This window comes from Balaenoptera musculus, chromosome 13 (genome assembly GCF_009873245.2).
Source record: "Balaenoptera musculus isolate JJ_BM4_2016_0621 chromosome 13, mBalMus1.pri.v3, whole genome shotgun sequence".
In the NCBI taxonomy this organism is placed as follows: domain Eukaryota; kingdom Metazoa; phylum Chordata; class Mammalia; order Artiodactyla; family Balaenopteridae; genus Balaenoptera; species Balaenoptera musculus.
Window position 1 is genome coordinate 54404910 of NC_045797.1, and position 21979 is coordinate 54426888.

At 37.1% G+C, this 21979-nt stretch overlaps 1 protein-coding gene across 2 annotated transcripts in view; it reads right to left on the reverse strand.

Moving 5' to 3' along the window:
• Positions 1 to 2968: 2968 nt before the first annotated feature.
• The window catches only part of DYNC2LI1 (dynein cytoplasmic 2 light intermediate chain 1), a 46844-nt gene continuing 27833 nt past the window's right edge, over positions 2969 to 21979 (reverse strand). Inside the window, exons 7-13 of one of the 2 annotated variants that reach the window (XM_036872464.1) lie at positions 21910 to 21978; positions 21234 to 21311; positions 17944 to 18020; positions 17272 to 17342; positions 6941 to 7038; positions 6091 to 6183; positions 2969 to 3269 (exon numbers count right to left, since the gene is read on the reverse strand). In XM_036872464.1, coding sequence (XP_036728359.1) covers positions 3207 to 3269; positions 6091 to 6183; positions 6941 to 7038; positions 17272 to 17342; positions 17944 to 18020; positions 21234 to 21311; positions 21910 to 21978 — 549 coding nt within the window. In that variant the 3' untranslated portion in view covers positions 2969 to 3206. The remainder of the gene's footprint in view (positions 3270 to 6090; positions 6184 to 6940; positions 7039 to 17271; positions 17343 to 17943; positions 18021 to 21233; positions 21312 to 21909; position 21979) is intronic. The other variant, XM_036872465.1, reaches the window with a different exon arrangement.

The window sequence follows — 21979 nt, forward strand, 5'->3', positions numbered from 1 at the left end:
AAAATTCTCCTCTTGTATTGAACCTTTTATCATTGTATAGTATCCCTCTTTATCTTTCTTTATGGCCTTTGTTTTAAAGTCTATTTTGTCTGAGTATTGCGACAAATGCTCTCTTGTCATTTCCGTTTGCATGAAATATCTTTTTCCATCCCCTCACTTTCAATCTTTGTCCTTTGCCCTAAAGTGTGTCTCTTGTAGGCAGCATATCGTAGGCTTGTGTTTTTTATCCAATCTGCCACTCTGTCTTTGGATTGGAGCATTTACTCCATTGACATTTAAGGTAATTATTGATAGATATGTATTTATTGCCATTTTAAACCTCATTTTCTCATTAATTTTATATTTCTTCTTTGTCCCTTTCTTTTTGTTTTTCCTTTTGTGGTTTGATGACTTTCTTTTGTATTATACTTATGTTCTCTTCTTTTTTGTTTTTGTGAATCTGTTGTATGTTTCTGATTTGCAGTTACCCTGTTTTTCACGTATGTTAACCCCTTCCTATATCTATTTGCCTTAGACTGGTAGTCATATAGGCTCAAACACATTCTAGGGGAAAGAAAAAAAACCCTACATTTTCTTACTCTCCTCCTCCACATTTTATGATTTTGATGTCCTCTTACATCTCCATCCTTTTGGTGTTCATTGTGGTTATCATCACTTTCACAGAGTTTTTTTGATGTTTTTTTAAATCTGTGTACTGGCTTACTTAAGTGATTTACTTTCCAATTGTAATTTTCTCTTTCCTATAGATTCTTACTTTTTTTCTACTTAGAGAAGACCTTTCAATATTTCCTTTAGGATAGGTTTAGTATCGCTGTATTCTTTTAGTTTTTGCTTGTCTGAGAAATTCTTTATTTCTCCTTCTATTCTAAATAATAATCTTGCTGGGTAGAGTATCCTAGGTTGCAGAGTTTTTCCTTTCAGGACTTTGAATGTATCTTGCCACTCCCTTCTGGCCTGCAAACGTTTCTGTAGAGGCCAGATGGTAATAGCCTTATGGGGGTTCCCTTGTAATTACCTCTTTAGTTTTTCTCTTGCTGCCTTTAGAATCCTCTCTTTAACTTTTGCCATTTTTATTATAATATGTCTTGGTGTAGGTCTGTTTGAGTTTATCTTGTTTGGGACTCTCTGTGCTTCCTGTACCTGGATATCTGTTTCCTTCTTTATGTTTGGGAAGTTTTCAGCCATAATTTCTTCAAATACATTTTTGATTCCCTTTTCTCTTTCTTCCCCTTCTGGAATCCCTATTATGCATTGATTGGAATGCTTTATATTATCCTATAGGTCTCTCATATTGCTTTCATTTTTTTTTTTTCATTTGGCTTTGTCTGTTGTCCTGATTGGGTGATTTCCATTATTCTATCTTCCAGATCACTTATTCATTCTTCTGCATTATTCATTTTGCTATTCATTGTCTTTAGCTCAGCTTTTGTCTCTGCAAATGAGTTTTCTAATTTTTCTGGGTTCCTTTTTATAGTTTCTAGTTCCTTTTTACAGTACTCTGCATTTCTGTTTATAGCCTTTCTTAATTCCTTCAGTATTTATTTTCATTATCTCCTTTTTGAAATTGGTGTCTATTAGACTAAAGAGGTCTGTTTCATTATTTGTTCTTTCAGGGGAATTCTCTTGGTCTTTTAACTTGGAGTGGTTCCTCTGCTTCTTCATTCTACTTATATTTCTCTTACTCTGTGAGTTTAGGAGAAACAATTATCTACTGTGACCTTGGAGAGCTATTTATATGTGGGGATGTCCCTGTGTAGCTTGTGTGAGTTTAATATATTTGGTGCAAGGTCTGTTTTTAGTATGGATGCCTGTTGACTCTTTCCTCAGCGTGTGCTGGTTGTTATCCCCTTCATAGGGGTGTGCAGATGCAGCGGCTGGTGCCTGGTCTTGGGGTTCTTGGCAGCAGTGGTGGCTCAGGTGCGCCCCCAGAGCACGTGACAGGAGCAGAGGCAGCTGGAGACTGCTCCTAGAGTCTGTAAGGGAGGCGGCAGCTTGCCTCCCTCCAGGTGGTTCCTGGAGTCAGTGCATGTGGTGTCCTGCCCTCTGTGAGTGCACACAGAGAAAAAGGCTACAATGGCGGTCCCACCCCTTCCCTCGTGCACCCCCAAACAATGGCACCTGGCCTCTAAGGCAGCCCAGGCTTCCTCCCCATACACCATCAGTTGCAGTCGCACTAGATTCCAGCTGCCCCAGGCTGTTTCTGCACAGCCAACCCCAGTCCTCTCCCTGGGTCTGATCTCCAAAGCCCGAGTTCTGGCACCCAGTCCCCACCTGCACCAGTGGACCTGCATCTCAGGCTGGTGAGTGCAGGGCAGCAGCACTGCACAGACCATCTGTGCAGTTTTCCCTCTGCTGTGGCTGCCGCAAACCGGCTGCTGCATTCTCTTCTGAGTCTCTGAAGCTCCGCTTCTGCCCCAGCAGATCTCCCCACCAGTGAAGGGGCTTTCCAGGGTGCAGGAACCTTTCCTCTTTCATAGCTCCCTCCCAGGGTTGCAGGTCCCATCTTGATTCCTTTCTCATTTTCTTTTTTCCTACCTGGTTACCTGGAGATTTTCTTGCCCTTTCAGCAGTCTGAGGTCTTCTGCCAGTGTTCAGTAGATATTCTGTGAGAATCGTTCCACATGTAGATGTATTTCTGATGCATTTGTGGGAGAAGGTGAGCTTCACATCCTACTACTCCACCATCTTGATTGCTGCTCAGGAATGTGCATTTTAAAAAAGTACTTCAGATACTTCTTGTGCCTCACCGTTAATTAGAGTAAAATGATGACACCTGTGAAAGTGACCCCAATTCTACTTTTCTTACCAGACACAGCTGAGAACCCCTTAGAGAAGGAATGTGTCTAATATAAATGCTCAACCTTATACTCACAACTGTTACTAAATGCTCTTGCTTTCATATTCCTGAAAACATAAGCAGAAACTTATAGATGCTGAACCAAGTATACACTACTTAAACATGTTAAAGGTAGGTCCTGCAAGATTCTTTTTATTTTTTAAAAAATATTGCATGTAATTATACAAATTTTTCCCTTTTAAGAGACTTGAAAGTATGCAGGGAGTTGCACTAATACAAGAAATTCCACTTTTCCTTTAACAAATTATACATCTAGACTTTCCTCACTTATTACTATAATATTAAGTAATAAAATAATCTTACTTGTATTTGGAAAAGAAGAAATAAATACCCTATAGTTGCATTAGGTTCAGGAATCAAGCTCCATTTGTTTCCAAGACTTGGAAGAACTTCTTTTGTACTGTTCCAGTTCCTAAAACAAAAATATGTATTACTTGCAAAAAACTTAAAATTTTAAAACTAGGCACCTTAAAACTGCCTTAGCATTTTTTTGGGTATAACAGTGTATCCTTTATAACATTATCATTCTCCAAATTTCTTGACAACTGTTTTATAAATAATTATACTTAGGATTTATTTTCTAGAAATGCAGTCTTCAGAGTTTCTGTGTCACCAAAGCAGCACTTGGAGATGAATTTATTAAAGTTTCAGACAAAATATACACTATATATAGTATATACAAGTTGTTTTTCAACTAACAAAATTAAGCATTTGACATACTTTAAGTATATAAAAGTGATCTTATTTTTAAATATTTGCTGTTCAACTCTTGTCAGATTGTGGTTGAAGTTAGCAAAGTATCAATGTTTAAAATGTACATAAATGTACATATCGTTTGACCCAGTGATTGTACCTTTAGAATTTTATCAATAAGTATAATAGAGAAGAGCAGAAGAATAGCAATAGAAGGATATTCACTGAAATGTGTGTACTGGCACACAATTGGAAATGGCTTAGACATCTCCCAGTAAGGACTGATTAAATACATCAGTGCTCATTCACACTTGACTTCATAGGCAGCCAGCAAAAACAATAGTGGTCGTTATGTGCCACATGAAAAAGGCAAATAGGTGGAGAGAGGGCAGGACACTTCCATTTTCTATGTTATATACTTCTGTGTCTTGATTTTTTTCACAATGAGTATATGTTCCTTTCACAATTCATAAAACAGATATAACTTTTAGTGGGGGTGAATATCCTGCATGAGATGACTGACCTGCAAAAGGGATCATCTAAGGGGATTGCCTCCCTGGCCTCTTACATGTTGTTCAATGTCTAAGTGTACAAAGTATATTATTATTTCAGATAAGCAAAAAGTGATTACTCTGCAAGATAAGGCAATCACTGCCCTCTGGCTAATGTAACTGAAGTTCATTTTTGCTAGGAAAAGAAAATTGCATTCTCATTTTCAGAAAAAAATTGCAGATTGTCTCTTTCGTACCTATAAGTTATTAAAATTTAAATGTTGAAAGTTTCAAAACTGTATAAAGACTTCAGAAGGATTTTTTATAGTATTAACTCCGAAGTAGTCTTTATAGCTTCGTTTATTTCTTCTAATGAAGTTAACTCAGTTCACCAGTTACCTTACCAGTAACTTATGGTTTCAAAGATTGTTAGCTCATAAAGAATAAACAGTAATCAGTTATCACAAACTTTCTTTAATTGAATTATTTTTACCAATGCTAATGGTGAGGGCATTGCTTTGAGATTCTGTGCTAGTAGTTTCTCTCTTCTACAGACAGCAAACTGAGAGAATATATAAATTTAAAGTTTTGGATATTAGAATGTCAAAATTTGGAAATGGACATCAATAAAATAATTGAGCATCAACTGGTAATCATTAGCATGACTTTTAAAGCAGAAGCATAAAATTATGTTAAGGTACTACATGTACAAACTAAAATCAATTCATCTACTAAAATACCATGAATAAAATACTATGAAAGAGGCAAAATTAGGATATTATAACTTTTCAGGTGAATTAAAAAAAATCTCTCAGTCAAGAGAATGTAGAATTAGTGAGGTACAAGGGTTGAGTAAAGAAAGATATTGTGGGGCTGCTTTCCAGTTCCACTCAAAATTCATATGGTTTTAGGTCAGTTAGGGAAGATGTATTTGAATGTGAAAACTCATGATGCTCAGAAATACTCTAGTGCTTTAATAATCTTGTGTGTGTGTGTAAAAAAAAGGGATCACTATATAATATAAACAGATACTCTTATCAACAATGGCAGTTAGTCATTAACTCCTAGATAAATATTAATTCAGAGATGACTTCCAACTAATCTCTATAGCCAACCTGCACACATAATAAGGGTTACATGAGGTCATTTTAGTGTCCCTTCAACATGCCTCTCACTTTGCTACAGCTACAACACCCTCTAAATATTCATGACCTATTTCTCAAAAGTCTTCTGTACTTAAATGTTTTGCTTACTTATTCTAGAGCCCCTGAAGGTGAAAGGCTAGTGCTGAGAAAAAGACGCTGGTCCCCGCTTGCAGTGGGTGGTTGCTTTCAGGTTATCCTTGCAACAATGTGACTGCCCAAGTTACACAGCTCTATAAATCCCACCTGAGAGGTGGTCAGGGCATTCAATTTACTGTGCTTATAGTAAGGGCATGTTCTGTACAGTGTCTCATTTTATCAAACTAAAAGGAGATCTGGGAAAATCTAAATACTGGATCATGATGAATTTACCAACTTTTGCATTCTTACATTAGACTGTGTATCACAAATGGTGCTGTCTGGCATATATGGAAAGCAGTCTCCAATTTTAATCACTTTCCTGAGATACTCTGGGTTTTGTCAACTGCGTTTGTGTGCTTTCAGATTAGCCAGTCCTTAATTTTTCTGATACAAGAAAAGTATAGATACATCTAAATGTCCTAATAAAAAACAAAACCTTTTAAATAATCCCACAAACAAAAGAATATTATGGAAGTGTCTCCCCAACAGTGAGGTAAGAATCACTACCCATCTTCAACATAAAGTAAACTGGAAAGTCCAAAACGGATATGTGAACACTAAGTCATCTCTGGGTGGTAGAATGATAGGTGATTTTTAGTTCCTCTTCATGAATATCAGAATTTTTTAATATATAGTGAAGATGTACTATTTAAATAATTTTAAAAGTAGAAAATTAAGTAAATAAATTGAGAAAAATTCATGGAATTCTAAGGATATTTCTGTGATAAAACTCAAGATGAAATAAAATAAATGTTTAGGATAATACCTGATCCTTCTGAATTCTCATTTCATCAACTTCGCTTTCAGCATATTGAGGGTCTCTTGCAGGGTCCTTGACATCTTTTAGTGTGTTGATACTCTGAAATTACAATTCTTCAAATCATTTCATGCTCATAGCCCAAAACCTTCAATGCGGGGTATCAACTACCCCGCAAGCCAAGTTCTCGTTCCTCAGCCGGCCATCGCTGCTGAGGGTCAGTTCAAATTCCCCCAGGTCCTCTCTCCCTCGTCTTTCAGATGTTGCCTCTCCCTTCTCTAACAATCAGAGAGAGCTCTGTTTGGAAGCAGAGTGAGAACCGTGTCTTATGCATCTTTTAAGCCCCACAGTGCCTCATATACAGTAGATTTTTAGCAAATATTTAATTGATTTTTGAGCATGTGAGTAGAAAACAAAGTTACTATAATAGGCCTGCTGAAACATTTCCCAATAACTGTTGAATAGTGCTGAAAATTCTTGCTTTAAAAGAATTAGGGGCTTCCCTGGTGGCGCAGTGGTTGAGAATCTGCCTGCCAAGGCAGGGGACACGGGTTCAAGCCCTGGTCTGGGAAGATCCCACATGCCGCGGAGCAACTGGGCCCGTGAGCCACAACTACTGAGTCTGCACGTCTGGAGCTTGTGCTCCGCAACAAGAGAGGCCGCGACAGTGAGAGGCCCGCGCACCGCGATAAAGAGTGGCCCCCACTTGCCACAACTAGAGAAAGCCCTCGCACAGAAACGAAGACCCAACACAGCCAAAAAAAATAATAACAAAATAAATAATTAAAAGCTATGGATCACTGTACTTTAAATAAAAGTTGCTGAATTAAAAAAAAAAAAAAGAATTAGAAATATATACCTTTGGTGGAAAGAGCTTTTCATACACCTTTTTCCACAATTCCATTGGTGAATGGGCATGAAGCTTTCCAATGTCATTGTCAGGAACAGGAGGAGATCCTAAAATTGGAAGTTTTACTCCAAATGACTGCATTGACTAAAACATTACAAACTCTATCAATAAAACAGATGATACTTATAAAAATGTAAATCTTAGATCACTCATTTCTCCTCTCCTATAGTCACTATTAAAATTTACCCCAACCCAGTGTAGCAAGGCCACTGGGGCAGATTCTAGTACCAGAGGAAGAGATAGAGTAATGAGTAAACTATAATCCTCTTTCCCCACACTTAAATTGCTGCTCAGCAAAAATATAAAGTTTGATATTCTCATGTGTTCATGAATGTGTAAGGAAACAGTTATTCTTATGTGCTAATGAGTAGAATGAAAATTGGGACAGCTAAATCAGAGGGTAATAAGGCACTAGTGAATACTATGAAAATACTAAAAAAGGTCAAACTCTATTAACCAGCAATTCCAGTTTTGGGTGTTTACCCTAGAAATACCTGCGTACATGCATTAAGGATTTCACATGGCTGCATCACTTGTATTAGTGAAAAATTGGCCACAACCGAAATGTCCATCAATAGAGGTATAGTGAACTAAATTACTATGCACAACCATGCTCTATAACACTATCCAGCAGTCAAAGTACCAAATAGACTTATATGTAGCATTAATATGGAAAAATCACTAAGGTGTATTGAGTAAAAAAGGAAAACTTCAAAATGATATGGAATGGTACAATTATATTAAAACAAATAGTTTTTTCTAATGGTACTGATGAACCTATTTGCAGGGCAGGAAAAGAGATGCAGATGTAGAGAATGGACTTGTGGACGCAGTGGGGAAAGGGGAGTGTGGGATGAATTGAGAGAGTAGCACTGATATATACACATTACCATGTGTAAAATAGATAGCTAGTGGGAAGCTGCTGTATAGCACAGGGAGATCAGCTCGGCGCTCTGTGATGACCTAGAGCATGGGGTCATCACATGGGATGGGGGCGGGTGGGAGGGAGGCTCAAGAGGGAGGGGATATATGTATACATATAGCTGATTCACTTTGTTCTACAGCAGAAACTAACACAATATGGTAAAGCAATTATACTCCAATAAAAAAAAAGATATGGTACATATATACAATGGAATATTACTCAGCCATAAAAAAGAGTGAAATAATGCCATTTGCAGCAACGTGGATGGACCTAGAGATTATCATACTAAGTGAAGTAAGTCAGTCAGAGAAAGACAAATATCATATGATATCATATGTGGAATCTAAAAAAACGAGGCAAATGAACTTATTTACAACACAGAAGTAGACTCACAGACTTCGAAAACAAACTTATGATTACCAAAGGGGTAAGGTGGGTGAGGGATAAATTAGGAGTTTGGGATTAACATATACACACTACTATATATAAAATAGACAATCAACAAGGACCTACTGTGTAGCACAGGGAACTCTACTCAATATTCTGTAATAACCTATATGGGAAAAGAATCTGAAAAAAGAATGGATATATGTATATGTATAACTGAATCACTTTGCTGTATACCTGAAACTAACACAGCATTGTAAATCAACTATACTCCAATATAAAATAAAAATGACATTAAAAAACAAAACAATAGTTTTTTCTATACCACATTCACATATATAGAAAATGGTCTGGAATATTAAACTTGATCCTAATATGTACTATTTCAAGATTTTATAAGGAGAATGTCTTTATGTATTGCTTGTATAATTTAAGTTAATTTAAAATTAATATGAAAAATTTGAAAATATGCTGCTACTTCTTGGCAATTTTCAACCCACAGTCTGAGATTTGTCATTCTTTCTATTCTAGCATCTACACTGTTCACTAACACTGTTTCACTCTTGATCTTTCAGGACCTCCTTACCACTTTGGTGGGTAAGACACTGATATAATCCACCGATCTTATTTAGATTTCCCAAGTCTCTTCCTTGTCCTCATTTGCGTGTGTGTGTATTAAGTTGTACAGAATTTTATCACCTTTGTAGGTTCATGTATCCACTACCACAGTCAAGATACTGAACAGTTCCATTCCCAGAAGGATCCCTTGTGTTGCCCTTTTATAACCACACCTACCTCCTTCTCGATCCCTCCCCCTACCTCCCTACCTACAGTTCTGTCCCTAACCTCTGACAACCATTAGTCTTTCCTCCATTTCTAAATTTTTTTCATTCCAAAATTTTATATAAATAGAATTATATTGTACGTAACCTTTTCTCATTGGCTTTGAAAATTTAGTATAATTCCCTGGAGATTCACCCAAGTTGCTGTATGTATCAATAGTTTGTTCTTTTTTATTGCTGAGTAGTGTTCCATGGTAGGGATATACCACAGTTTATCCACTTACCTGTTGAATGATATCTGGGTTGTTTCCACTTTTGGGCTATTACAAATAAAGCTGTCATGAACATTTGTGTACAGATTTTTATGTGAACATAAGTTTTCATTTCTCTCAGAAAAATGCCCAATACTGCAATTTCTAGGTCATTTGGTAGCTGCAAGTTTAGTTTTATAAGAAACCATCAAACTGTTTTCAAGAGCAGCTGTACCATTTTACATCCCCACCAGCAATGTATGAGTGATCAGTTTCCCCACATCCCCTTCACAAGCATATGGTGTTATCACTATATTTTATTTTACCTATTCTAATAAGTGTGTGGTGATATCTCATTTGCATTTCCTTAATGATTAATGATATTAAACATCTGTTCATGTGCTTATTTGCCATTTGTATATCCTTTTTAGTGAAATATCTGTCCATGTCTTTTGCATATTTTCTTCCTATCTATCTATCTATCTATCTAGGCTGCACCAAGTCTTAATTGCGGCACGTGGGATCTTTAGTTGCAGCAGGCAGACTTCTTAGTTGCAGCATGTGGACTTTTTTTTTTTTTTGGCTGCATTGGGTCTTCGTTGCTGCGCATGGGCTTTCTCTAGTTGCAGCGAGCGGGGGCTACTCTTTGTTGTGGTGCACAGGCTTCTCATTGTGGTGGCTTCTCTTGTTGCGGAGCATGGGCTCTAGGCATGTGGGCTCAGTAGTTGTGGCGCACGGGCTTAGTTGCTCCGCGGCATGTGGAATCTTCCCGGACCAGGGCTCGAACCCATGTCCCTGGCACTGGCAGGAGGATTCTTAACCAGTGCCCCACCAGGGAAGCCCCATGTGAACTTCTTACTTGCGGCATGTGAACTCTTAGTTGCGGCATGCATGCGGGATCTAGTTCCCTGACCAGGGATTGAACCTGGGCCCCCTGCGTTGGAGCATGGAGTCTTCCCCACTGGGGAAGTCCTCTTTTCCATATTTTCTAATTGGATTTTTTTTTTTACTGTTATTTATATATACTAGATACTAGTCCTTTGTAAAATATGTAGTTCGAAAATATTTTCTCCCAGATTGTAGCATGTCTTTTTATCCTTTTCACATGGGCTTTTAAGAGCAAAAGTTTTTAATTTTGATGAGGTCCAATCTCCATGATTTTTTTTTTTTTTATATTATTTTTGGCTGTGTTGGGTCTTCGCTTCTGTGCGAGGGCCTTCTCCAGCTGCGGCAAGCGGGGGCCACTCTTCATCGCGGTGCGCAGGCCTCTCACTGTCGCGGCCTCTCCCGCTGCGGAGCAAAAGCTCCAGATGCGCAGGCTCAGCAATTGTGGCTCACGGGCCCAGTTGCTCTGCGGCATGTGGGATCTTCCCAGACCAGGGCTCGAACCCGTGTCCCCTGCATTGGCAGGCAGATTCTCAACCGCTGCGCCACCAGGGAAGCCCTCCATGATTTTTTTAACATTTATTTAATTTATTTGATAGCACTGGGTCTTAGTTGCGGCAGGCAGGCTCCTTAGTTGCGGCTCACCAGCTCCTTAGTTGCAGCAGGCAGGCTCCTTAGTTGTGGCTTGCGGGATCCTTAGTTGCGGCTCACAGGCTCCTTAGTTGCAGCACGCAGGTTCCTTAGTTCTGGTATGTGAACTCTTAGTTGCTGCATGCATGTGGGATCTAGTTCCCTGACCAGGGATCGAACCCTGGCCCCCTGCACTGGGAGCGTGGAGTCTTAACCACTGTACCACCAGGGAAGTCCCTCCATGATTTTTTAAATTCAGTATTTTTCAACCCTTTTCTGACCTCCAACTACTTACGTGGGCAAAAGATTTCCATCAGCATTATCTATCATTACACACAGTGATTCTCACTGCTAATGAAATTAAGTTGGTAATAATAATTATTATAAAAATCAGTCTTGACCCACCACCAGAGCCTCCCATCAAGCCTCTTAGATAGCCTCAACCACCAGAGGGCAGACAACAGAAGCAAGAAAAACTACGATCCTGCAGCCTGAGGACCAAAAACCACAGTTACAGAAAGATAGAGAAGATGAAAAGGCAGAGGGCTATGCACCAGATGAAGGAACAAGAAAAAACCCCAGAAAAACAACTAAATGAAGTGGAGATAGGCAACCTTCCAGAAAAAGAATTCAGAATAATGATAGTGAAGATGATCCAGGACCTCGGAATAAGAATGGAGGCAAAGATTGAGAAGATGCAAGAAATGATTAACAAAGACCTAGAAGAATTAAAGAACAAACAAACAGAGATCACCAATACAATAACTGAAATGAAAACTACACTAGAAGGAATCAATAGCAGAATAACTGAGGCAGAAGAACGGATAAGTGACCTGGAAGACAGAAGGGTGGAATTCACTGCTGCAGAACAGACTAAAGAAAAAAGAATGAAAAGAAATGAAGACAGCCTAAGAGACCTCTGGGACAACATTAAACGCAACAACATTCGCATTATAGGGGTCCCAGAAGGAGAAGAGAGAGAGAAAGGACCAGAGAAAATATTTGAAGAGATTATAGTCGAAAACTTCCCTAACATGGGAAAGGAAATAGCCACCCAAGTCCAGGAAGCGCAGAGAGTCCCATACAGAATAAACCCAAGGAGAAACACGCCGAGACACATAGTAATCAAAGTGGCAAAAATTAAAGACAAAGAAAAATTATTGAAAGCAGCAAGGGAAAAACGACAAATAACATACAAGGGAACTCCCATAAGGTTAACAGCTGATTTCTCAGCAGAAACTCTGCAAGCCAGAAGGGAGTGGCATGATATACTTAAAGTGATGAAAGGGAAGAACCTACAACCAAGATTACTCTACCCGGCAAGGATCTCATTTAGATTTGATGGAGAAATCAAAAGCTTTGCAGACAAGCAAAAGCTAAGAGAATTCAGCACCACCAAACCAGCTCTACAACAAATGCTAAAGGAACTTCTCTAAGTGAGAAACACAAGAGAAGAAAAGGACCTACAAAGACAAACCCAAAACAATTAAGAAAATGGTCATAGGAACATACATATCGATAATTACCTTAAACGTGAATGGATTAAATGCCCCAACCAAAAGACATAGACTGGCTGAATGGATACAAAAACAAGACCCATATATATGCTGTCTACAAGAGACCCACTTTAGACCTAGGGACACATACAGACTGAAAGTGAGGGGATGGAAAAAGATATTCCATGCAAATGGAAATCAAAAGAAAGCTGGAGTAGCTATACTCATATCAGATAAAATAGACTTTAAAATAAAGAATGTTACAAGAGACAAGGAAGGACACTACATAATGATCCAGGGATCAATCCAAGAAGAAGATATAACAATTATAAATATATATGCACCCAACATAGGAGCACCTCAATACATAAGGCAACTGCTAACAGCTATAAAAGAGGAAATCGACAGTAACACAATAATAGTGGGGGACTTTAACACCTCACTTACACCAATGGACAGATCATCCAAAATGAAAATAAATAAGGAAACAGAAGCTTTAAATGACACAATAGACCAGATAGATTTAATTGATATATATAGGACATTCCATCCAAAAACAGCAGATTACACGTTCTTCTCAAGTGCGCACGGAACATTCTCCAGGATAGATCACATCTTGGGTCACAAATCAAGCCTCAGTAAATTTAAGAAAATTGAAATCATATCAAGCATCTTTTCTGACCACAACGCTATGAGATTAGAAATGAATTACAGGGAAAAAAACGTAAAAAGGACAAACACATGGAGGCTAAACAATACGTTACTAAATAACCAAGAGATCACTGAAGAAATCAAAGAGGAAATCAAAAATACCTAGAGACAAATGACAATGAAAACACGACGACCCAAAACCTATGGGATGCAGCAAAAGCGGTTCTAAGAGGGAAGTTTATAGCTATACAAGCCTACCTAAAGAAACAAGAAAAATCTCAAGTAAACAATCTAACCTTACACCTAAAGAAACTAGAGAAAGAAGAACAAACAAAACCCAAAGTTAGCAGAAGGAAAGAAATCATAAAGATCAGAGCAGAAATAAATGAAATAGAAACAAAGAAAACAATAGCAAAGATCAATAAAACTAAAGTTGGTACATAGAGAAGATAAACAAAATTGATAAGCCATTAGCCAGACTCATCAAGAAAAAGAGGGAGAGGACTCAAATCAATAAAATCAGAAATGAAAAAGGAGAAGTTACAACAGACACCACAGAAATACAAAGCATCCTAAGAGACTACTACAAGCAACTTTATGCCAATAAAATGGACAACCTGGAAGAAATGGACAAATTCTTAGAAAGGTATAACCTTCCCAGACTGAATCAGGAAGAAACAGAAAATATGAACAGACCAATCACAAGTAATGAAATTGAAACTGTGATTAAAAATCTTCCAACAAACAAAAGTCCAGGACCAGATGGCTTCACAGGTGAATTCTATCAAACATTTAGAGAAGAGCTAACACCCATCCTTCTCAAACTCTTCCAAAAAATTGCAGAGGAAGGAACACTCCCAAACTCATTCTATGAGGCCACCATCACCCTGATACCAAAACCAGACAAAGACACTACAAAAAAAGAAAATTACAGACCAATATCACTGATGAATATAGATGCAAAAATCCTCAACAAAATACTAGCAAACAGAATCCAGCAACACATTAAAAGGATCATACACCACGATCAAGTGGGATTTATCCCAGGGATGCAAGGATTCTTCAATATACGCAAATCAATCAATGTGATACACCATATTAACAAATTGAAGAATAAAAACCATATGATCATCTCAATAGATGCAGAAAAAGCTTTTGACAAAATTCAACACCCATTTCTGATAAAAACTCTCCAGAAAGTGGGCATAGAGGGAACCTACCTCAACATAATAAAGGCCATATATGACAAACCCACAGCAAACATCATTCTCAATGGTGAAAAACTGAAAGCATTTCCTCTAAGATCAGGAACGAGACAAGGATGTCCACTCTCACCACTATTATTCAACATAGTTCTGGAAGTCCTAGCCACGGCAATCAGAGAAGAAAAAGAAATAAAAGGAATACAAATTGGAAAAGAAGAAGTAAAACTGTCACTGTTTGCGGATGACATGATACTATACATAGAGAATCCTAAAACTGCCACCAGAAAACTGCTAGAGCTGATTAATGAATATGGTAAAGTTGCAGGATACAAAATTAATGCACAGAAATCTCTTGCATTCCTATACACTAATGATGAAAAATCTGAAGAGAAATTATGGAAACACTCCCATTTACCATTGCAACAAAAAGAATAAAATACCTAGGAATAAACCTACCTAGGGAGACGAAAGACCTGTATGCAGAAAACTATAAGACACTGATGAAAGAAATTAAAGATGATACCAACAGATGGAGAGACATACCATGTTCTTGGATTGGAAGAATCAACATTGTGAAAATGAGTATACTACCCAAAGCAATCTACAGATTCAATGCAATCCCTATCAAATTACCAATGGCATTTTTTACGGAGCTAGAACAAATCATCTTAAAATTTGTATGGAGACACAAAAGACCCCGAATAGCCAAAGCAGTCTTGAGGGAAAAAAATGGAGCTGGAGGAATCAGACTCCCAGACTTCAGACTATACTACAAAGCTACAGTAATCAAGACAGTATGGTACTGGCACAAAAACAGAAACATAGATCAATGGAACAAGATAGAAAGCCCAGAGATTAACCCACGCACCTATGGTCAACTAATCTATGACAAAGGAGGCAAAGATATACAATGGAGAAAAGACAGTCTCTTCAATAAGTGGTGCTGGGAAAACTGGTCAGCTACATGTAAAAGAATGAAATTAGAATACTCCCTAACACCATACACAAAAATAAACTCAAAATGGATTAGAGACCTAAATATAAGACTGGACACTATAAAACTCTTAGAGGAAAACATAGGAAGAACACTCTTTGACATAAATCACAGCAAGATCTTTTTTGATCCACCTCCTAGAGTAATGGAAATAAAAACAAAAATAAACAAATGGGACCTAATGAAACTTCAAAGCTTTTGCACAGCAAAGGAAACCATAAACAAGACGAAAAGACAACCCTCAGAATGGGAGAAAATATTTGCAAATGAATCAACGGACAAAGGATTAATCTCCAAAATATATAAACAGCTCATTCAGCTCAATATCAAAGAAACAAACACCCCAATCCAAAAATGGGCAGAAGACCTAAATAGACATTTCTCCAAAGAAGACATACAGATGGCCACGAAGCACATGAAAAGATGCTCAACATCACTAATTATTAGAGAAATGCAAATCAAAACTACAATGAGGTATCACCTCACTCCTGTTAGAATGGGCATCATCAGAAAATCTACAAACAACAAATGCTGGAGAGGGTGTGGAGAAAAGGGAACCCTCTTGCACTGTTGGTGGGAATGTAAATTGATACAGCCACTATGGAGAACAGTATGGAGGTTCCTTAAAAAACTAAAAATAGAATTACCATATGACCCAGCAATCCCACTACTGGGCATATACCCAGAGAAAACCGTAATTCAAAAAGACACATGCACCCGAATGTTCATTGCAGCACTATTTACAATAGCCAGGTCATGGAAGCAACCTAAATGCCCATCAACAGACGAATGGATAAAGAAGTTGTGGTACATATATACAATGGAATATTACTCAGCCATAAAAAGGAACGAAATTGAGTCATTTGTTGAGACATGGATGGATCTAGAGACTGTCATACAGAGTGAAGTAAGTCAGAAAGAGAAAAACAAATATCGTATATTAATGCATGTATGCGGAACCTAGAAAAATGGTACAGATGAGCCAGTTTGCAGGGCAGAAGTTGAGACACAAATGTAGAGAATGGTCATATGGACACCAAGGGGGGAAAACTGCGGTGAGGTGGGGATGGTGGTGTGCTGGATTGGGCAATTGGGATTGACATGTATACACTGATGTGTATGAAACTGATGCCTAATAAGAACCTGCAGTATAAAAAAACAAACAAAACAACTAATACTAAACTTTCATTGGGTTATTTGTATGGAAATATGTTAATATAAATGTTTCAGACATTAAAAAAAAAAAAAAAAAAAAAAAAAAAAAAAAAATCAGTCTTTATAATCACTCATTAACACCTCTATTCTTTTCATTCCAATTCAATCTACAATCTCATGACAAAGATCTCTACATTTGAAGTCAAGTCAACTTTAGCTTGTAAGAGTAATGGGGGATGGGAAATAAAAAAGAAAATTATTGTCCATTAGAGTGTTAAAACCAAACTATGCCAACCCCAGCATATAGAGTTGCTAGGCCTGAAAATCTCCACAATGAAAATAGCTTCTGTGAGAAGATAAGGAGCTTGACTATATAAACTCTTGAAATTTCTTTTGCTTCATGAGTCTAGGACATCTGTAAGTTTAGGAAACATATCCCATTAGATGAGAGGCAATTTTTCATAATGAAAAATTAAGGCATACCTAGTTAGTACAACTGTGTTCTTTTTGATTTATTCCAATACTTGAATCTCAGATTTTTCATCATTGCCCATAATATATAGCTTTGAATTTCCTGACCACTCTGTGCTTCTGGTTTTCTTGTAAACGCAAGGAGCTAAAATTTAAAAGTATCTGGAAATCAGTGAGGGAAAGAAAATACATGCAAAATTTTTAGTGGAATATAGATTAGAAATCAGTCTCTTATGTGACAACATCCCTTCCATCACAAGTATGTCAATGTGATGCATTTTGCATCAATACTGTGTATACAAATAAATACATAAGAATAACAGCAACAATTATGAAACTGGAAATGATGGTTAGCGTTAGGAGATGTTGGAGATGAAGTGAACAGGGAGTAGGACAAAATCAATAAGCAATTAAAAAACCACTGAACAATCTTAATAAGTTCACCAACCTATTTGACTTAAAGAATCCAATCCTGCTGTGACAAACAGTGGTTTATTCTGATCCACACATGTTGATTTGCTACATGGATAAGAAGAAAAAAGAATCCAATTTAGTTTAGCAATCAAATATCCCGCCACTCTCTAGTATAAATACAAGAGCCAAGTTTTATATCTAGCCACTGGTGAGAGCATTGCTCAAAATGAATGAATGAATATTAATATGATTCTAAAAATTAAAGTAGAGCACTAATAAAGGTATTATAGGAGAAAAAAAATGACAGACCCAAATTACTTCAAATCAAAACCAAGGAAAGTAGCAAGGTTAAGAAAAATACACACTAAAATGATTGATTCCACTTCTAATCAATATAAAAAAGTGATAATAGCGGGAAAGCTACTGAAATGAGGGAAAAGAAGTAAAATCAGGGAAACAAGTATAATAGTATTATTTTAGTCTAGTCTCAAACTAAGTATTATATAACATTTTAGTTGTAAAATTTGATAAATATTTAAACAATATAAGAAGCAGGAGACAATATGAAATTATCTCTAAGAACAGTCATCTGAGGCACTTTCCTGGTCAAGAAACAAAAGACGTGTGAGAACAATAATCAGACGAGACAATAACAAACAAACAAACAAAAAGATAAAAAGATATTTAAAAAATATTTTAACGGTACCTTTTGTCAATGCCAAATGCCAACTGGTTAATAACTCCACGTATTTTTAGTAATAGAGCTTCTGATTTACTGGTAAACTAGAAAGAAAAAAAATCAGGAGAATAAATTACATGCTCTGCTTTCAAATCACAGAAACAGGTAAAATAAATACGGCTTTGAACAAGTACAGATTGCAGAGAGAATTACTATCTATTTGTCCAACAATACTTGTGTTTCAGTAAGCAAAACAAAACCTTTGAATAAAGGGAAAGAAAAATCTCAGTAAATTTGTTTTAACTTACTCTTCAAACTTCATGAGTGCATGATATTGAATGGACTTGTGTTTATGCACTGATCATTTCCGCTACTCCCACAAATGGATTGTAATCATTGCCAAAATGCAATCTGGTTGGTTAAAAAATAGGAGGTATGCATCATAAATAACTTTTTCATCTAAGGGCATATGACTGTCTTCAAAGCAGTTAATGTGGGAGTTGCAGATTAGTCCAACAGATGCTGATACTCACTAAAACGATTTTTTAACTTTTCTGAATTGCCTTTGGAACCTGCAAAATAAGCTACTGAATATTCTCAGTGGTGGTCTATAACTAGAGTGATCATAACCAGAACATTTTAGAGAATGAAACGGGGTGGGTACTATTAATCATTAAGCTGAGAAATCAGGTGAAACTAGGACATATGGTTACCCTACAAATCTTTTAAGACTGATTTGGTTTTTGGAAATACCAAAGTCACCCAGCCAAATAAGAATGACCAAGATGTATGAAAGTGGGAAAAACAATCTTGAACCAAAGTGAGATGTAATTATAACGTACAGAGATCAATTTTCAGGATAAGATTCATTCTGGATTAAGAACAGGCTCCAGGGAAAACATTCAAAGGAGAACACTCATGTGAATATATAAGATTTGATACATTTATTTTTAAAAATTGAAAAATTTTAGGCTTCTATTGAGACAATTTTCTAATATGAAAACTTTAGTTGAATTTTAAAAACACAAGTTTTCATCATCATCATTATTATATTATCTATTATGTTCCCTATATGGTGAGGAAAAAAGCCTCGTCACAAATGTCTTTCATAGGACATGGGAAGTTTTCTAACTCAACCCCACCCCCGCCCCCATCTACTGCATCAACTGCCTTGAAAACATCCTCCAGAAATAGCTGTAGAGCTTTTACTTATGAACTCAATGCCTGGGAACTCATAATCTCCAAAAGCAACTTATTCCATTTTCAGATAATGGTAGTATTAGAAATTTCTTTCTTAATTTGAACTAAACTCTATTGATTCCTTGTTATTGACTCTAAGAGAGCAAAGAATATATTTAATCCCTTTTCTGTGGATCAGTCCTTCGAATATTTAAAGAGTGTTATCACAATCCCAATGCCAGAATATAATTTTATACTGTTCCTCATACATCATAATTCTAAGCCCCCTAACATCCTGTTGGCTCTCCACTGAATCTGGTCCTTCTTACCAATGTTTTTGTTTGTTTGTTTGTTTATGTTAACTTGATTAGATTGCTCATACTACTGAACCAGTATTCTTGACTGAATTATAAAGGATAAACTATAGTGTTTAAAAAAAAAAGACTGCTGAGTATCATTGAACCTTGTAAAGCAGTACCCAAGTCTGGGCTGTAGGGTAAGAGTGGAACTGAAACTGAAAGGTGGGGCTTTGATAACTCTGGCTGCTTTCTTCTTGGTGTGGGAAGCTAGAAAAGCTTTATGGTTCCCCTGGTGGTCCAGAGTGCTCTTATAACCCCAACCTCTGAACCCTCTGGCTTACTGAAAGCTGAGATGAAGGAGTCTCAAATCCTTTCCCTAGTCCCCGACCTTCTAGGGTCTTCTGAACCATGGTTAACTGCAGGCCTGCTGTGGCCTGGGTTGACCTGACTTCACCTAAATTTGTATCCGTAAGACCAGACTGGCCCTGATGGATCATCAAATGTGATCTGTTCCTAAAGAAAGATAGGGATTTCCCTCAGCGAACTAACCAGAAGTAAGTATGGGGCCTTACCTAGTGGTGAAAGTAAGAAACTACAAGATCCATGGTCTTTGCTTCTGTACTCTGAATGAATAATTTACTTTAAATTCCTCATATCTTTTTCAAAACAATAAAGAATATTTTCATGGTTGCCAAGGGGGGGGTGGTGAGGGAAGGTTGGATTGGGAGTTTGGGACTACCAGAGGCAAAGTATTATATACAGAATGGATAAACAACAAAGTACAGCACAGGGAACTATAATATATCAATATCCCATAATAAACCATAATGGAAAAGAATATGAAAAAGAATTTAAAAAAAAGAATATTTCCAAAGTACTCTGTCAACCTAATATGTAAGCAGATACAGTACAAACATAAAAGGTAATGATATTTAAGAAAATACATAATAAAATGTATGTGGAGCATTCTGAAAAGTATAAAAATTTTAATAAATACAGATCATATTTATTACTTTTCGTCTTAATATACTAGCCACGAAGGCTGGGGACTAGGCCATGTTTTCTACAGGTTCCTCTGAGCACTCTGATTTAGAGGGAGAAAGAGACCATTCAAATGGGAAGAAAGTTTTTCCTTTTTTTTTTTTTTTTAATAAAAAATGCGTTTATGTTTTATTGCGTTAGAGGATATCCAGCAACATTTGGTCCTGCTGTGGAAGATAATGATAACAGTAATTATAAGAACCAGCCTTTATTGAACTCTGTGTCAGACCCTGTGCTAAGCATTTCACAGTACTCGGGCTACTAATCCCCACAACAACCCTATGAAGAAGGTATTGTTTTGTCCATTTTACCAGGAGACTGAGGCTTCAGTGAGATTAAGTGACTTGTCTGAGACCACATATCTAGTAAATGGTTGCCCGGGCAGCATGACTCCCAAGTTCATATTTTTAACCTCTACAACAAACAGCATTTTTTTTAAGTTTTAAAAAAATTGTTAGTCTTTTCCTCTTTTCTTTTAAGAGAACATAGATTCTAATTCTTAAGGGGAAACTAAAACGAATAAATAAACAACCAATTTATCTCTTTAAGATTGATGGGGGTTTATGGCTATTAGAAATTTAGAACTTTTGCTTCAAAGAAATGGTAGGCCGTCTAGCAGAGTGTGTTCTAGAAAATACATTATAAACACTCTGTAAAAAGAGGGTTTTGAGGCAATGGGAAAGGAGAGAATGACATGCATTAGTAAAAGCATTAGCATTCATAACTGTGTACCAAGCTGTTAATCTTTCCAAATTTGTTACTGTCCGTTCAAACCCAAAGGATAGGAAACGTACAAACCATTAATGATGCTCCGTAATAATGTGCAACAAATCGAAGTGTCTTGCATATTACCTTCCTCTTCTCAGAGTCAAAATCCTGAAGAAATATGTTATTAAAAAGAAAAAAGTTGAGACAACTAGTGTCTGTAGCAGAAAGGTGCAAATTATTCAATACAGAAATAGATTTTCTTATTTATCTTTTGGAACATACCTTGAGTAGGATTCCATTACCTTGGCGTTTGTTTCTACAGAGAGCTGAACAGTAGCTGCAGCCTTCTAGAGCTGCAGCTACCAGATCTTTCCTTGTTTAAACACTTAGCTCAATAGAATTTAGATATAAGCACACATTTTATAGTGTGGAATACCCCACGGATTCTCTGACAAGCAAAGATAAGAAGAAACCAATTTTCTACTTTCTGCGATTTAAAAGTTGGGACATAAGCCCTGTCCCTTGGTGACTGGACTGGATTCAGTTTCTAAATCTTCTGCCATATCCCCATTCCACTGTATTTACTGTTCCTTACCTATTTTCTCTTTCCCAACTATATCCTCTTTTCCAAAATCTTTGAGATATGTGACCCCTTGACCTTTCCCTCCCAGAGTCATTTTTCTCATTTCATTATTACTTTTGTTCCTCTCCTATAAAGCCTAGGCATGCATGTACAACAAGCTCAACTAGAAGTGGAAGAGCTTACCTGAAAAATATCGTATTTACTTCCAATTATGACGAGAGGAATTGGAAATGGGTCAATTAATTCACGATCC